Source organism: Mirounga leonina, unplaced genomic scaffold, assembly GCF_011800145.1.
Source record: "Mirounga leonina isolate KUSES-001 unplaced genomic scaffold, KU_Mleo_1.0 Mir_418, whole genome shotgun sequence".
NCBI classification, from domain to species: Eukaryota; Metazoa; Chordata; class Mammalia; order Carnivora; family Phocidae; genus Mirounga; species Mirounga leonina.
In genome coordinates, this window is record NW_023270739.1 from 27,980,480 (window position 1) to 27,999,286 (window position 18,807).

The following is an 18,807-nucleotide window of genomic DNA, read 5'->3' on the forward strand; positions in this document are numbered from 1 at the left end:
CAGACTTTTTACAGACACCAGGGAAATAAATTTGAAATACAATCACTGACTGAATTTAGCTACTAGGAGGCAATGATGTAGAGACGAGTCAGAATGCTGCGGGTTGAAGGATGACTGGAAAGTGAGAAAGCAGTCAGTGGCCATTTCTTGCATATATACAGTGTGACTATTCTGTTCCTTAATTGTTAGTTTAAGGCAACTAGGACATGGTGGTTATGATGCAGATAGTGATGATATCAAGAAATTACAGACTGCTTACTATATGCATTTATATATATTAACTCAATATGACTGAAGTAAGAAGACTGTATCTTAGTTCATTGCATATCGAAGTGGCAATGGTCATTTATAACTAGTCTCAACAATATCCTTGTTTTCATTTGGGTCTGACTCAAAGTTTGTTATGTCGCAGGCTGTACAATAAAATTATATTGATGATAATAATAGGAACATAGGATGAGGTGGGTGCTATGGAATTTTCCTAACCTGAATTACAGAAAAATGAGGAGACTATCAAGATGAAAAATAAAAAAGGTATAAAAGTGGGACTTATATAACTGAACTAAACATTTTAAACACTTAAATGCATCACACTTAATTCTATAGTTAGTAAGCATTAAATGAACTAACATTTTAATTCACCTTTTGTTTGATATTTTCTGCCATCCATGGGCTACCAAAATACAGAACCCCATGCTAGGCACATACAATACTCGCTCGGCAACAACAAATCCAACTGGGAAAAAAAGGTTCGATGCAGGAATAAATGGTAATGCCATCAAACAAAGTGCCTACAAAGAAAAATAAGATATTTTAATAAGTTAAAAAAATATACGGACACTCAAAAGTTAAACCCAAATATTTTATCATTTAATTTGAATAATGTATTGGTGGACCATTTTTAATAATACTATAAATAACACTAATTTAAACATAAAGATGGCAACTTAGGGACGGTAACAACAAACATCAGGATGTATGTCACCAAGGTGAGATCAAGTTAGGACTTCTAATTAGGGCTATCCAATTAAATATTTTTTGAAAATATATCTAAAATAAGACATTAATAATTTTTATACATACAACTTATGTTTGTGTGGTAAAAATACACTGACAGAGATGTTAACAGGTTTTAACAAAACTGTAACGGGGGACAAAACAGCCAATCATGCCAGTTTTTATATTTTTATTATTGTAAGTATTCATATCATATTGGAAATTGAAAAATGATATAAGGTATCCTTTAGACAAGATAGTAGACTACTACGTCTGTACCCCAGCATTCTTTTACATAATACTCTGATGAGTCATATACATTTAATAGAGGCTTAGCATAAGTATAAAAATAAAACTGCCCCCTTTAAACAGTAGTCTTTTATTCTATAAGAATTTCTAAAATTTTAACACTGTACATTGAAATAAATCATAAAAATGCTTAGGTTATTTTTGTCATTTTGAAAATGAGATAGCATATGGTTTCCAGACTATAAAGCCATTAAAAAGGCAGGATACAAACAACTAGCACAAATAACTTGTGAAAGGAACTAAGTTGGTTGTTATTAGGACATCTGTTTCTATGGGCATCTGCTTCCATATTTTCTTACCCTGATTTGTTTTATAGTACCCAACTGAATAACTATGCAAGTTGTTCCTTCAGCTTCAGAAGTTTGAGAGTCTTTTAACAGTATGAAAGATTGTTTTCTCTTTATTATACTTTATTAGTAAAATACAGATGTAAAGATGTACACACATTGAAAAAAATACTTTCACCATATATGATAAATTAATGACTTGTAATGAGGAAATAATGAATCTAAAGAAAAACACTACTGGACTACTAAGTATCAGTTAATTTATATATCTGAAATTTTAATGTTTTCTTTTTGATCAAAAAGGTAAAACATTAAGAATACATAATTATTTTTCCATTTCCCAGGAGTGCTTGATAAAAATAACTGGCTAGCTATGAAACAGATATTCCTAAATATGTAGTCCTTTCCTTTTATTTATTTAAAGATTCATTTCAGAGAGAGAGAGTGAGTTAGGGGAGGGGCAGAGGGAGACAATCTTCAAGCAGATTCCCCACTGAGCAGAGACCCCACTTGGGGCTTGACCTCATGACCTGTGAGATTATGACCTGAGCCAAAACCAAGAGTCAGATGCTTAACTGACTGAGCCACCCAGGCATCCCTGTAGTCCTTTTCTAAAAACAAACAGGCAAAGAAATTTTTTATTAATTCATGGCTGCTCTAAAGCAATTTTATTTGAAATAATTAAAAGTGTTATTAAATTCATTCAATGATGTATGATGGACTGATGCATAAGCTACATACACAAAAAATCTACTGGTTCTTGGATAAAGGAATGTCTCTAATGATTAATTTACTCAAAAGTTCTAATACACTCTATTAATATATGCCCACCTAGCTAACTATGGCTACCATAAGTTCCTTCTTCAGTGAATCAAAACTCTCTTTAAAAGGAAAGGTGGTAGTTAAAGGAGTTGGAACAAATCAGTTTAATTTCTTACTTCCTGTGTAACATTAGGTAAACTAATCAACCATCTTGCCAATTTGTGTTTCTTTATAAATTGGGATTAATAACTACTTACATTATATTGTCAGGATACATATGAGATTTTATTTAATAAGTGTTTAACACAGTATCTGGTACTTAGCAGGTACTCCCTTGATCTACTTATCCCTTCCAAAGATCTTCACAAAACATCACCATATAACATAGCATGTTTAGGACTATCTTAAAGAAGTTATACCTAAGATCATAACTGTTCCTTTTGATATACATAAAATAAAACTTATATAAATCTCTGCTTACTTCATTGGCACTATCCTATTTTTATTCAGCTTATATTATAGAAATCATTATTTTAAATGCCAAAACTTTACATTCACCCACCGTTCCTTACTTTTCCTTTCTTTTAGCAGAACCTCAGCTTTGGATGTATTCTATCATGTATCTGCTTTGTCTGTACTTACGTGAACAGCAAAGCACTACTAGAGACAGTCCCAAAGCAAAACAGATTAGTATCATCATAAATTCATGATTATCAACTTCAATTGATCCTTAAAACTCCTCAGAATTTCTAGGTTTACTTTTCTCAAACTTTTAATTCATGTCACTTTCAGCAGGTGATCATACTTCCAAACTTACAGAGAAAACTAAAGCCATAAAACAAGAATTCCTTCAATTCCCTGCTACTAAAAGTACCAACATCCACATTGATGTCATTTCCATCCTTTCTGCGACATAAGAGGTGTGTGTCTCCATCTTTCTCAGGCCAAACCTGAGCTCTACATTGCCCCTGCTCCTCACAAATCTCACAATTAACCATCCCTTCATTTACTCGACCACTTTCTAATCAACTGTATCATTCCTATCCATATTCAAATATGCTCTTGTCTCTCCAACCTTAAACATCTCCTTTGACAACACATCTTTAAGTTACCTTACCTATTCATTATGTCCTTTAGGTATAAAACAAGTTCGCACATTCTTAGGAAAATATTTTTACAGCCAAGGTAGTAAGTAGCTGGTTTTAATCCCACTTAATCAATCAACATTTCAAATCAACGAGTAGGTTTTTGCAAGTCAATCCATTAGTGATATCCCTTGCTTCTAAAAGTCAGCCAACTGAGTACTTCAATGAAAGTGATTCTTCTACCTCTGAAGGTCCACTAATTCTAGATCTTTATGCTTCCTCCAAGCTCGACATGAGATCAGCAGTCTGTTATGCTTCAAGCTGGCATAGTCTTCTCTTACTTAGGTGGTAATAAATTCAAGCTTGTCTCCTCCTTTGAAATATTCAAAGTTGAGTTACCCCTCAGGTTATCTATACTACCAATCTTCATATTCTCATCTAATCGAATCTCTCCACAGAAATAAATTTCATTAAGTAACTAATACACCTAAAATAGGTCAAATATGACTGATCTCACTTTTCTGCCTAACAGCATCTGTTAGGGATAACCATTCCATCTTTCTTGAAATACTTACCTACCTTTCCGTCCATTTGGTCTATCTCCTATTTAGGTTTATTCTCCTCTACATAGTATCTAAATATAGGAGTTTTTCAAGACCTAGTTGTAGGTTTCTTCTCTTTTCACTCGATCTAGCTAGCCCCTTCAACTATTTTCTGAGGGAGAATTAAGACCAAATACTCTAAGGCATTCATTATGTGTATGAATTATCTTCTATGTATTTGGAATGGTAATAGCTGGTTCCCATCTTTGAGAAAAGTCACAAAACCCCAGTTGAGAAAGGCTGCTCTATATATAACCTCTCCATAGACCTTCTTATTCTCATCCTGGTTTCAATTACTATCTCTATGCCAATCTATCAAATTTTTATGTGAAGCTTAGGACTCTCCTCTGAACTCAAGTGCTATTCAAGATCTCTACTAGGATCAAACTCAACAGATTAAAAAATAGTAAATATGGTCTTTCCTCCAAACTTTTTTTTCAATCTTCTCTACATCTCAGAGATTAGCTTCAAATTTTCCAAAATGCCAGTTTCCCTGGTAATTGGGGCCTTGTATTTCTTTTTATCATATCCTTAGTGCCTAAAAGGCTGCCCGGTACATAGGCTACAAGAAAAACTTTTTACTGAATAAATGAACCTAGTGGCTACAGCCAATATGAAATATTTGTAAAGTATTAAAAGCACTTTCTGGCATATAGCAAATGCTCAAGAAAATGTTAAAGATTATTACTGTCTTCAGTAATTTAAAGGAAGAGACAATAAAACTGCTACAAGTAAGAAGTGACAGCAGAGTAAGAGAATTACAAAGAAATACACCTCAGAAAAACAACAAGACTGTGTAAATAATCATAGTTCTCTGAACACAGTAAAATAACTTGGGGAGTAATGAAAATCTTGCTAATGAGAGCTAAAGAGCTATATATTTCTAGCTGCCTATCTTACAGGACACTCTTCTCTGTGTCAAGAAAACAGTGATCTATTTCCTCAAAGTGTATGATCTACTTAGGTAAAGAAATAGAAGAAAATGATGCCAAAGGCATGCTTCATGGTTTCAGAGTTCCTACTAAATCAAAGAAATTCATAACCAGTTTTTACTTTACATGGTGAATGTCAAATTACGCCTGCACATGGAATTCTGATATATAATTTTAGGATAGCCTAAAATAAGTTAATAAATTAGGCTGATGTTGAACAAAGAAAGACGCTGTTTCTAAGAAGATGCTTTGACAAATTAAAGGCAGTCTCTAAATCAACTGAATGTTACATCATCTGAGAAATTAAGGGAATTTCTTACCATTAAAACAGTCTTGGAGGAATCACCAGGGTATCTGAGACTGAATACTCCCAACGCCCCCAAAAAGCAAAAGAAAGTAAATGTTGCAAGATTTCGAATATCTAGAAATGACTCTATAAGTGGTATTGTTCCCATGGTCCAATCACAGCAGAGTTCTGAAGGATTTAATAGAAGCCAAGCATTCAAAGGAAGGAGATAGTTAAAAGTTAGCTGCCTTGTAGGAGTTGGGCTTACAGCAGCTGGGTTATCAAACCTGTATAAAGAATGAAAACAAAAGTTATTTAAAACACTTTGTAAACACAAAACATATAACATATAAATAAAATGTTGAACAATAAAAGCAATATTTTACACATAATCTCATTAAAAAGACAAAATATTTTTTACTAATACCTTACTAGAGGTATTTAGTCCTCACTAGAGTTCAAACTGTCTAACCTTTAAGAAACGTCTAGTTGAGACAAACTATGAAAAACTGTTTAAAGGGCAACTAGGTTATCTATTTCTAGTTTATTATTAGAATAATTCAGACAAGTCACTATAATATTATGATACTCTGCATAAGTATAACTTCCTGATTAAAAGTAAAAAAAAAATTTTTAAAGTGTCATTGCTGTATGTGATGTATGAGTGTTTCTGAGAACACTAACCAATGTTTTTTCTGCATAAGATGGCTTCTTTCAAAAGGCACTAAATGCTAATAAAAATTATGCTTCCTAGAAAGAATTACTATGTTTTTCTTTTGTTGTGGACAGAGAAAACTGTATACCTATGAGTTTTTCCTTTTTGCTTAGACTTCTAGGAAGCTGAAAACCAAATTTCCAGTATAGAATAATAACTGTATAGGCCTATGTAACATTTTGTGTTCTACTTTTTCTCCTAGTACATACTAATATGAACTTATATCCTAATTTATATTTGTCCAGGCCATGATATATTACATGTACATTTCATTAGTTTAGTCTGTTTCCTGCAAACTAAGGCAAATCATAGTCAAAGCATTTTTTAAAGTATATTTCAAATTAATAGCTTCAGATTTTTTTTAGGCTACATTCAAAATTTTACTGGCTATGTTAATATACAGTCCTTTAAAAACCCAATTTCTCATTTTAAAATGAATGAGTTAAGAAAAATCAACCCCTAACATTTGTTTGACTTGGTCTTCTTAAAAATTCAAATGGCTGAGAAAAAGTAAATACTATTTGAACAAGTAAGATCTTAAAAACCTTCATATTTGAGTATCTACATGTATGAAAAATAATAAATCTTGAGTCAGAACTTGAATTCTCAAATAGCCAACAGAATTGAATACAAAGCTTTTTTCCTATAATCCACTATTCAGAGTTCATTTTTATAACTAATGGTTTATTTAGAATAGCTAATTTAATAACTGTACTATAGAGAAAGAACACATGTCAAAGCAAGTCAAACAATGTTATAGTCAACTTCATAGGGTAATATAATAGAAGAAAATATATATACACACATATTTTTAAATGCTTCTATTTGGAAAATACATATTTAGATGTAACGTATTCCATACAGCCATCCACAAATACATACACAAAACAAATACATTCATACTTATAAACCACATTTTCACACTATAGAACTGGAGATGAAAAACAGTTGATGGAAATTCTCTAAAAGGAATAATAAAAACAATAACACTGAAACTGAGGGTGAAGAAGGAACTATAAAGTATATATTTACAATTCAATCTATTTCACATATCTTACTACTTAAATGAGTTGTTCAGGGGTGCCTGGGTAGCTCAGATGGTTAAGCGACTGCCTTTGGCTCAGGTCATGATCCTGGAGTCCTGGGATCAAGTCCTACATTGGGCTCCCTGCTTGGCGGGGAGTCTGCTTCTCCTTCTGACCCTCCCCCCTCTCATGCTCTTTCTTTCTCATTCTCTCTCAAATAAATAAAATCTTAAAAAAAAAATAAATGAGTTGTTCAGTTTAGCATGGCTAGACTCAGAAGTAAAAATTCATGAAATTAGAAAGTATTCTTTAAAGAATAAAATGCTACTGAAAAGAATAATTATATGGAAAATGATACAAAGAAAATGTTTAAGGTAAGAGAATTATCTGAATAAAATTTTATTCTAACCAGGGCCAGCTATGCACTATCCTGGACAGCACACGAACAACATTTGGCCTTTTGTTTAAAAAAAAAAAAAAAAATTTCTTGTATTTAATGTCAGATACTTTAATATAATTGAATAAGGAACTAGTATAAATTTCATTTTAAATTTTAGCTGAGTAAGGTGAAATGGAAAAATGCTAAATTTCAGAGCAGGACAAAAAGATGCAGCTTGTTAAATTCATCATAACTTTTGCGTCCAGCTTTAAACACAAAGAACTGGACAAGATATATAAAACTTTTCTTAACACACTAAGCATCAGGGAAAGAAGGATAATGATACCTGAGGGAAGAAAAATAAATAAGGGAAACCCTACTTGGAAAGTTCAATACCTAGACCCAGATTTTAGTCTGTGGAGCAGTGAGGGGGAACCTAGTGGAGCCTAGTAGTATCCTTAGGTTGCAAAGACAGAACTGGGAGCCCTAGAGGCCCAGGGGGCTAGGGTCAGTGGGCAGAATACCAGAGAGAAGAAAGCTGCTGAGAAAGAGAACTCATATCTGTAGAGGGTCTCTCTCCAGTTTTTAGTACTGATGAGAACTGTTCAGCATATGTATGTGAGGAAATACACAAGGTCAGTGTAGTGGGTTGAACCATGTCTCTCAAACATTCATATCTACCTAGAACCTCAGACTGTGACATTATTTGGAAACCTATTTCTTTGCCGATGTAATTAGTTATGTCAGGATGAGGTCATACTGGATTAGGGTGAGCCCTAAATCTAATGACCGGTGTTCTTATACAAAGAGAGAATACAGAGAAACACACAAGAAAGAAGGAATGCCAAAGACTGCTAGCAACCTCTAGAAACTAGGAAAGAAGCATGGAACAGATTCTTCCTGAGAGTCCTCAGAAGGAACCAACTGTGCCCGACCCTTGATTTTGGACTTCTGGCCTCCAGCACTGACAGAGAATAAATTTCTGCTGTTTTAAGCTACCCAGTTTCTGGTAATCTGCTATAGCAGCACTAGGAAAAATAATGCAGTTAGGAAAGTACCTCTCAAAAGAATTAGATAAAAATTCTCAAATACCATACAGAGGTGGGAATAGTTCCTCAGCGCCAGAATGAAAATCCTCATAAATCACAGTCTATTAGATATAGTAGTCAGAAGGGTCTTGTGTCAGTAGCGGAAGAAAATTAGCCCTATTGTAAATGCTGCTGTGGTCTCATTCATCAAAGATTAGAAGCATGGCTAGAAGATGAAACATTTCTCAAATAACTTAAATGTATCCCAGAACAAAGCTCTAAAATATTTATAGTAATATAATTAAAGTAAAATGCACATATATGACATCTATTAAAAAACTGCCTGGCATGTGAAGTAGAAACATATAATCCATGAGAAGAAAAATTATTCAATCTAAACTAAGAAATTAGTTTATACTACTAATAAAATTAGTAGATGAGGAAATTAAAGCACTAGAACATGTAGAGACATGAAACATAAAAAGGCTTAAACAGAATTTCTAGAAATGGAAACAATATCTGAAATGAAAAAGAACTAGAAAAAAATTAAGGGCAGATTAGACATTGCAGAAAAAAGATTAGTGAACTTGAATATATTGCATTAGAAACTATCCAAAACGAAAACAGGGAGAAATAGTTTTTGGAGAGGAATAAAAAGAGCATTAGTCTGACAACTTCAAAAGGCTTAATATACATGTAATTGGGGTCCCAGAAAAGGAGAAGATAATAGAAAAATATTTCAAGTAATAGAAAAAAAATTTCCAAAATTTACATAAAGTAAAACCTACAGATCCTAAGCTCAATTAACCTAAACACAAGACACATGAAGATAAAAGAACAGTGACTGGAAGTTTGTATCATTTGACCACTTTCACCCAAATTTTGTTATACGATAAATATGTCCTAGGGTAGTAATATGCAGCAGGTGACTACAGTTAATGACACTGTACTGTATATTTGAAAATTCCAAAGAAAATAGATCTTAAAAGTTCTCATCACAAGAATTTTTTGTAATTATGTGTGGTGATGGATGGACATTAAGTACACTTATTAGTGATAATCATTTCTCAATATACATGTATCAAATCATTACACTGTATACCTAAAACTAATAATGTTATATAACAATTATGTCTCAATTTAAAAAAAAATAAAGAAACGATGACAAAGAGAAAATAATACAAGTAGACATACAGAAAAAGACACACTACACACAGAAGCACAAAAACAAAGATGACAGAGGATATCTCAGTGAAAACTGCAAGCTAGCAAATAGTAGAGCAACATTATTAGAGTGCTGAATGCATAACAATGTGGAATTCTACACTCAGAATTCAAAATATTTTTCAAAAACAAAGATAAAATAAAGATATTTTTATATATAAAAGCTAAAACAATTCAGAACCAGCAGACCTACACGTCAAGAAATGTTAAAGAAAATCCTTTAGTCACAAAGAAAAATGGTACAAGACGAAAATCACATTGAATGTAAACAGTTGAAACACCTCATTTAAAAAATACTATCTGGGGCGCCTGGGTGGCTCAGTCAGTTACGTGGCTGCCTTCGGCTCAGGTCATGATCCCAGGGTATCGGGCTCCCTGCTCAGCGGAGAGCCTGTTTCTCCCTCCCTCTGCCTGCCGCTCTGCCTACTTGTGCTCTCTCTCTGTCAAGTAAATAAATAAAATCTTAAAAAAAAAAAAATCTGACCAAACAAAAAAGACCCAACTTTATGCAATCTACAAGAAGTCAACTTTAAATATAAATATATTGATAGATAAAAAGTTAAAGGATGGAAAAAGAAAAACAATGTTAACACTAAGAAAAAGGAGATAAAGTGAATTTCTGAGTAAAGACCAGGGATAAAGTATTATCAGGGATAAAGAAACTCATTTAATCACAATCCTAAATATTATGCACTTAATAATAGAGCTTGAACTCACAAGAAGCAAAAATTGATAAAACTATAAGGAGAAATAGACAAATCTATAATTACAATCAGAGATTTTAACGTCCTCCTCTCAATAATTATTAGAACAAGTAGATAAAAATCACTAAGAATATAAAAGACTTATCACGTAACCAATCAAGTTAAAATCATTGTTATCATTAAGTTAAAATCATTATTTTCATTCTGGTGGTTTCATGAGTGTACACATAGGTCAAAAGCTACTAATTTGTACATTATAAATATATGCAGATTTTTTAAAAAATACTATACCTCAATAATGCTGTTAAAAAACCTCCACGTAAATCAAAGGCTTTCTGAAACACTTATAATCACTGAACATCAAGAGTTAAAGAAAGAAAGAATTAAAAAAAAAGAAAAGAACCAGACTTTCATACCTGGTGAATACTGGAAGTTGGGACTGAATAACCTGGACTCTAATCACAACAAGTAATAGTGTACTGAACATCAAAACAATGAGTTTTATTAGTGTCTGCAGCATAGAAAATGGAATACTACTCTTTCCACGGAAAAACTGTCCAACAGTAGTCCATAATAATGGCAAAGTATACTGCAAAAGGAAAAAAAAGTTTTAAACAATATACTATAATGTTTTCTATGCAGTATTTTCAAAATGTAAGATTAGATATAAATTGACTATAATTATAAAATCAATATGGAGCAATTTGTGGAACTGATAATGAATAAAACTGAGCCCAATAATCTTATCCAATACTGAATTATATTGTACAATATTACTGTATACATTACCAAATTGCCTAATGATTCCATTATTGAAATTCAAAGAGTTGTCCTTAAAAAAGTGAGCGAGTTATAAAATGTTAAGTAATTTTCAATGGATAATAGGACAAAACATGCTGGTTTCTTGCAAATTTTTTGGTATCATTTTTGGTAAACACACCAATTTACATAATGACACATTTAGAAAACAAGTTTATTATAAGAGCATTTAAGTATGATAAGTGATAGCAACAAAAAAACATATTTCTCCTTACCCCTTGTGCAATAAATACTTCATACACACAGCAAATTCCCACAACTGTTATTCCTTGTTCTTTACACAACGTTGCAACAGCAACTAAAACCACTGTCAAGGCAATTGGAGTCCATACTGCAATTTAAGAACAGAAAAATATAGAACTACACAAAACAATTTTATAATATCATAGAGATATTTTAAGTTAGACAACTATTAGACATTACTAAAAAAGTTTACTTGTGATTCTATTCACATTTACGTTATTTCCCACTAACCTATACTTTATATTTTAAAATATATTTAAATGTTGTAAGTGATTTTTCCTTTATGCACTCAAAACAAAACATTGAGATGTATAACTTGTACTAAAACTTTTTGTGGAAAAGAGAAACTTACAGGCTGGAGTGTTGTGACTGATGAACTATCAGTTTGAAATGAAGACAAATACTTCATTATGTAGACATCTATGTTTTATTAAAAACCTGAAACTGAAAACTACTGGGCAAAGTAAACTAGCATCTATTAAAAAAAAAAAAGAGTATAAAAACTGAAACAGGTTCATAGTAAGAATTTAATATTTTTTTTAAAAATTTGCAATAGAATATTCAGAAGTTCTATTTAAACAGAAAACCTACTTCATCAACTTTAAGCAAACATCTACTAGTAGTAGTAGTAGTCGTAATTTGATTAAAGAAGAATGAATTGTGAGAGTAATTCTGGATCTACTACTAACTTGCTTTGTGACTTTGGGAAACTTTTCTGAGTTTCAGTTTTCCTACTGGAAAATATAATCTCCAATTCTCTTCCAGTTTAAAAGATATACTGTAGTATGATTGCGTGACCTTAGGTTTATTTATTAAGAACATTAATCAAAGTAATAACTCAAATAATTGACTTAATTCCAGGTATAAATAAAAAAACGATTTATGAATCTAATATATTTTCCTTTGTCATTTGCCTTAATACAGAAATTCATTTATTTTTGAAATTGTTTTCAACTTTAGAATACTCTATAGATTATAACTACTGAAAGGAAAACAACTCAAACTTTGAAACACTATTGGAGATACTCCATGTAATAGTATTCTTTCTCTCAAAAAAAAAAAAAAAAAACCCCTTCATATTCTAGTTAGATCAAAACCATCAATATGAAAGTAGTAGATTATACCAATGGGATATGAGAGCTGATATAATCATACCCATTTTTAAGATGAGGAAAGAATTTTGGAGGTCTAAAAAAATAGTCATGCACAATAAAGAAATCATGACTTTAACTTGGTTCTTCTGACATTAAATTCAGAGCTTCTTACTAGTTTGTAATTCCATTCCAAGACAGAGAAAGCAAACAGTTGCCTTCTGCAATGCTGGATTCAATCTCAGCAACTAATAGCTCTAATAAAGGCAAGAACTTTACTGAAACCAGTCACTTCAGTTCTTCAACTTTTGGTGACTATATTACTGTGTGAATATAAACTTTGATTTTATAAACAGATCTCTGTGGTTAAAGTTACCGTATGTGATTTTGTCCAAAACAAGTCCCCCTGCTAAATACATTAACAACACTTAAAAATATATACATGTGTAAGTACTGATTCAATTTCAATCATTAAAATCCTTTCCAACACAAAATACAGGTTTCTAAACTGATTTTACATGTGTAAAGATACAAACTTCCAGCAATCACATATTCTAAGTTATTTTAAGTATCTGCTACATTTTGTGGGGGAGATAATAGTCAAATAAGTAAAGATATATTTGCCAAATGATGACCTAAGTGTTATGAAGAAAAATAGAAGGTGAAAGGAAGCAGAAAGGAATGGGAAAGATGAGTGGTGTACTGATGACATTTGAGCAGAAACCCAAACTAACAGAAAGGAAAAAGGCCCTGAGGTGGATCATGCTTGAAAAAAAAAGGGCATGGGTCATTAACAGCCTAGAATTTAAAGTGATCAAATAATTACAAATTGAACACCTTTGCACAGGGTAACATACATTAGATAAAATAGTGAATACAAAGATGATAACAAAACTGTTTATGGTCTTAAGTGTAAAATTACATATTGTAGAATATGAAGTATTATGGGAGCTAAGAGGATAGAGAGAGGTTCAAAAGCAGGGTCAGCATCTTTTTAATTAGAATTTATTTGTTTAATTGTTCACTTGGTCATTTGCTAAATAAATATAATGAACACCTACTGTATATAAGGAACCATTCTAGGAAATGGAGACAGAAACCTACCCATATTACAAATCTAAGAACACACTAAAAGTGTTTGGCTAAATCACTTATTTCCTGAACCTTAGTTTACATTAATACAAAATTAGGCTCCTTATCATCAGTACTTTGGGTCTACAGTGAGAAAATTCTCCAAGAATGTAGGAAAAAACCTCAGAGTTAAATTTTAAGATCAACCAAATATAGGTTACCATTATATAAAACCTCTTTCATGCCCACTGTTCCCACACTTCTAAAAAGTCATTTTTATTGCCTGGAGCTTGTTTTCTGCTAATAGCTGGCATTAGCAGGATTAAAGACCTAATTTGTACAAAGCATTTTCCAGGGTGGGCCACATGGTAGGGACTCAATAACAATAACTCAACTATGATCAACACATAATAAAGTTATATTCTAATAAGCTTTCAACTTTACCTAAATAATACAATTCACAGCTTTACTATAGAAAGACAACTGAAGTATTGGTACTTGTATCATTTATAGATAACAGTACATGGAACTAAGAATGACTCTAAAACTCCCATATTCTAGGGTAATTTTTTTAAGTTAAATCATACATAATCTGTTAGTCATGATAAAATATAAACTTCATGCAAAAATTTTTTTAATACTGACAATGTTGCAATATCATGTTCATATGTCCATACATGCTAAAGATAAACCCAAGTGTGGCATATATTTTATAATAGATATAGAGAAAAAAATTAAATGTTAAGACACTCACCTATGGAATTATCTGGTCCTTTTGATTTGGTATATGACAAAAATGCAGCTAGAAAAAAGATAGAGGACAAAAGTTCTGCTCTTCCTACAACACCTGTTACCTAAAAAGGGAAAGGGAGGGGAGTTCATATTAATGAAGAGGCTCCTGAAAATTTAACTACCACATATAATAAGAACAGCACTTTAGAAATCAAACTGCCATAATTTTTCAAGCACACATTTCAGTTTCTTAGACATTCTTTGAGTGCCCTCATGTGGTGAATTTGTATATCTTCCATAAAAATAAATTTACCAGTGACTCTAAAATAGTTTTTATTATTTTGAAATAATTACAGATTCACAGGAAGTTGCAAAAACAGGTACAGAGAAGTCCTGTGTACTGTTTACCCAGCTTCCCTCAACAGTAACATCTTACATAATATTAGGACAATATCTAGAATAGTTCTTAATTTAAAAAACAAACAAACAAAAAACCTAAGACCTTACATATTTCCTTAAAATACAAGCATTCTTAAAATATAAAAATATTCATAAATTCAGTAAGTTCTATCTCATAATAAATGTGTAAACTCAAGATAATAAACTTTAAAAAGTCCTTTTTTGGGGTGCCTGGGTGGCTCAGTCAGTTAAGTGTCTGACTTCAGTTCAGGTCATGATCTCAGGGTCTTGGGATCAAGCCCTGCAAGGGGCTCCCTGCTCAGCAGGGAGTCTGCTTAGCCCTCTCCCTCTGCCCTCTGGCTGCTTGTGCTGTCTCTTTCTCAAATAAATAAAAGTCCTTTTTTAAATTCTAAAAATTTAAATATAAAACCCTCAAATCTCTTCCTTTATTCTGAACTCACTGTAAAATTTAAAACAACCTATCGTTTTTGTAAATGCACGGAAAAATGTCTGTTCAACTAGACATAAAAAGGTTCAAGACAGTGGGAGAGACACACAAACCCCTTCCAATAAATTCAAGCACAACAAGAGTTCAAACATACATTTTTTTGCTTACAACTGAAAGCTTGTAACAAAGCAACTGAACAGTCCTTTTTGCTCTGTTGAGAGGCAATTTTGGGGTTTCAAGGTTATCAAGAAAAATAAAGTTATAATTTAAGTACCTCTTGGTATGTAGGGGCTGACAGACATACTGGCAACAGCAGAGACAGCTCACAATTTTGAAACGTGGCAACAGACAAACATGAAAGTAGAGTATCTTCACTGGTTAGAATGTTTTTTTATGTTTGCATATATTTTGATATATGTTTACGTATATTTTCATCTTTTATTTAAACTTGTCTTATTTTTTTCTGTCCTTTGAAACACTAAGAAGTTGACAAATATTTTAAATCTATATTCATAAAAAAACAATTAGCAAGGAACTGTATTCATTTATCCTTTCATTACTCATCTTGAGCAATTTTATCTTATGTCCTTAAAGAATGTTTATGTTTCAAAACTTGCTTTAAATTTAAAAATTTTAGGGGCGCCTGGGTGGCTCAGTTGGTTAAGCGGCTGCCTTCAGCTCAGGTCATGATCCCAGGGTCCTGGGATTAAGCCCCGCATGGGGCTCCCTGCTCAGCAGAAGCCTGCTTCTCCCTCTCCCTTTGCCTGTGGCTTCCTCTGTTTGTGCGCACTCTCAAATAAATAAATAAGATCTTAAAAATAAATAAATTAAAAAATTTTATATAGAAGGAAGTCAGACTCTGTACACTAGAAAGTTAAGACTTATACTAATTTAAAAATCTTCAAATATTTTAATTAAGGCCACGGTTAAATTTCTTTTCTTAAAAACATATACCATTATAGTCACTATGTAGGCTTTGTTAAAAAAAAAAAAAGAAGAAGAACACTGATTTACAGTTTTACTTACTGCTTCTGTGTGTATTGGGTGCACTGCAAAAAGTAAAGAAGCAATCATACTACTCCTGTTGTCCAGAAAAAGTTTGCAAACTTTAAGAAATATCACACTAACCACAGCATGAAAAATCATATTTAGAAGATGATATGACATTGGTTTCAGTTCACTAAACAGATAATTTAAACGAAATGTCAATACTGTTAAGGGACGGTAAGACTTGTGGCTTCTCTCCTAAAAGGAAAAAAACAATCATCATCATTAAAATTCCATGGTCCTTTAGCACACATAACTTAATCTTTGCATTTCCTATTCAAAGTATCTACATTTGGCTGAGATATAGCAATAAAGTAATGAACTGCTCCAAGGATAACACAAGACTAAAAGATAGTTTTATAATGTGTTTTCCTATTTCCTTAGTCCCAAAACAAAGGCAATTTCCTCCTTTTGCAAATATCCCATCCCATCAATAGAAGAGGAAGAACATATGACTATTAATTCCTCTTCAATACACAGATTTAAAAAAATAATAAAGCAGGACAATAGTGGCACTGATCAAATCAGAACACAGGATTCTCTCCAAAGCCTACTTTCCAATCTATTACTAATACAAGCATTTATATAACTGCTGGCCAGATTCTCAAAAGGAAATATAAGAACAGAATGTTTACCAGCTCAGTTTTAATTGTGAAGACTCAGAAAAGTACTGTTTTATGAAAAACACTTTCATAATATGTAAACCTGAATATATTAAACCAAAAAACCCCCAAATACTACCCAGAGAATAATACAAAAACAAAAACTTTCTTAGAATAACAGAATAGATACCTTTGTTATGGTAGTCTTTACTGGCAATAAATCAAATTTTATGTGAAGCTGCTGAATTTCTTTATAAGCTAGAAGTTTCACTTAACCAGAAATATTTTTACCATAAGACAAAAATCAAACCAGATTTAAGAATAAAATGCACAGGACAAAAACACATAAAATATTATCCTATTACTTTTTAAAATTTTATGTAAGGGCATTCACACTCAGCTTCTTCACTCTCATACCTCTTACCATATTTTGCTATAACTCTGGTATTACAGGTATCGACTTAAACCTGTTTATCCCTACTAGGGAACATCAGGAACCACAAGGAACAAACATTTCTCAATTTGAAAACAGGAACATTTTAATATCTCTGTATTGACTACACATGCCATGAGTGATGTCTACCTTGAATGTTCTTTGCTGCTTAATTTTTGTACATCATTTGATTTAGCTCAGGCATACAAAATTATTTTTAAGGCATTATACTGAACTGACATGATGTGTATCCAAAAGCAAAAAAAGGCCTGGAAACCTTTTGAGTGCCTGAAATGTTACTGTAGTTCCACTGGGACATATTGGCCAGTCAAAAGGACTAAGTCTGAAAGTGCAGGGAATAGGTTATTTTTAACTGTAATATACATAATTGTTTTGTTAGGTCTATTAGATGTACAGTCACAGGTAATGGCCAATTAAAAAATAGATTAATTATTAACTTGACTGATTATTCACACAATGCATTAGTAATCTAAAGACTCCACTGTGATAATCATCAGTGTAGTAGATAATAGATTCTTCTGTGAAAATATAGTAAAACAGCTAGTTCTATTACAAACAAAACAATATAGATCATTATTAAATTCAGGTATTTTAGAGAAAAAACAATTATTCATAGTATTAGTTGGCATAAGAACATAGAAACATAAGCATGAATATAATGAATAGGCTAATAGTTCCCTATTAATGTGAATCTCCATATATCAATGGCAAAACAAAGTGAAATGGGATATTTGCAAAAGTTACCTTAACAAAGATACTTCATAGGCCAAATACCAGAAGAGATGGCTCATTACAGCTCAACCATGGCTATGCCAGAGAATCACTTGGATAAACAGAAAAAACCTAATCCTCTACTCCTCCCTGCCCCCCAAATTCCACAAGAACAATAAAAAAGCAAACACAAAAGGAACAAGACAAAAACACTGATGCCCACATCCCTTTCTGAGATAACTGTAACAGATTTGAGTAGAGCCTTAGTAATATTTTTTTAAGTGCCAAGCAGATTCTAATATGTAGCTAGATTTATAATCCACCGAACCATTCAAAAACCGAGTATAATCATAGCTAAAGAATGGGCTTACTAAAGAGATAATCTAAACACTAAGAGTGCCAGAGGAGTCCAAAGACCCCTACTATGTCAGTATTCATACAGCTCAGGAATATGTCCAAAGCCCAAAATGTGTCTTTAAGATCTACACTGACACAAAAATCTTTATGAAGGTTTGGGCACTCACAGATAGGCTTCCAGGCTATCATTACTTGATGACATCAACCATCTGATCTCTGAATGTGCTAATTTCAGGCTGGTCAAGAAAAGTTGTAATACCTTAATACTACTCAGAATAATTTTTCCTTAGTGGCACATTTCCCTACAGGAAGAGAATACGCCCATCAGAAAAAAGGAGGAAGCAACAATCTCCACCATATATTGTTATTCAAATCTGTTCATTCATTTTTTTCGGAGTTTATGAGTACTTTTCTTAGTGTGTCCACTTATAGGAGCTCTGAACAAAATCATATTTTCAATCTGTAAAGCTGAGGAAGTCACAAAACATTGCACTGACAC

At 32.4% G+C, this 18,807-nt stretch overlaps 1 protein-coding gene across 5 annotated transcripts in view; it reads right to left on the minus strand.

The window, feature by feature from the left end:
* Nucleotides 1–18,807, minus strand: part of TMTC3 (transmembrane O-mannosyltransferase targeting cadherins 3) — a 62,511-nt gene that overhangs the window by 28,446 nt on the left and 15,258 nt on the right. For all 5 annotated transcript variants that reach the window (XR_004676136.1, XM_034987876.1, XM_034987877.1 and 2 more), the window contains exons 3-8: nucleotides 16,164–16,382; nucleotides 14,313–14,412; nucleotides 11,369–11,484; nucleotides 10,751–10,923; nucleotides 5,294–5,546; nucleotides 643–791 (exon numbers count right to left, since the gene is read on the minus strand). Coding sequence is in view for 4 of the 5 variants with exons in the window: in XM_034987876.1 (XP_034843767.1) it covers nucleotides 643–791; nucleotides 5,294–5,546; nucleotides 10,751–10,923; nucleotides 11,369–11,484; nucleotides 14,313–14,412; nucleotides 16,164–16,382 (1,010 nt within the window). In the remaining variant the exon portion in view is untranslated. The remainder of the gene's footprint in view (nucleotides 1–642; nucleotides 792–5,293; nucleotides 5,547–10,750; nucleotides 10,924–11,368; nucleotides 11,485–14,312; nucleotides 14,413–16,163; nucleotides 16,383–18,807) is intronic.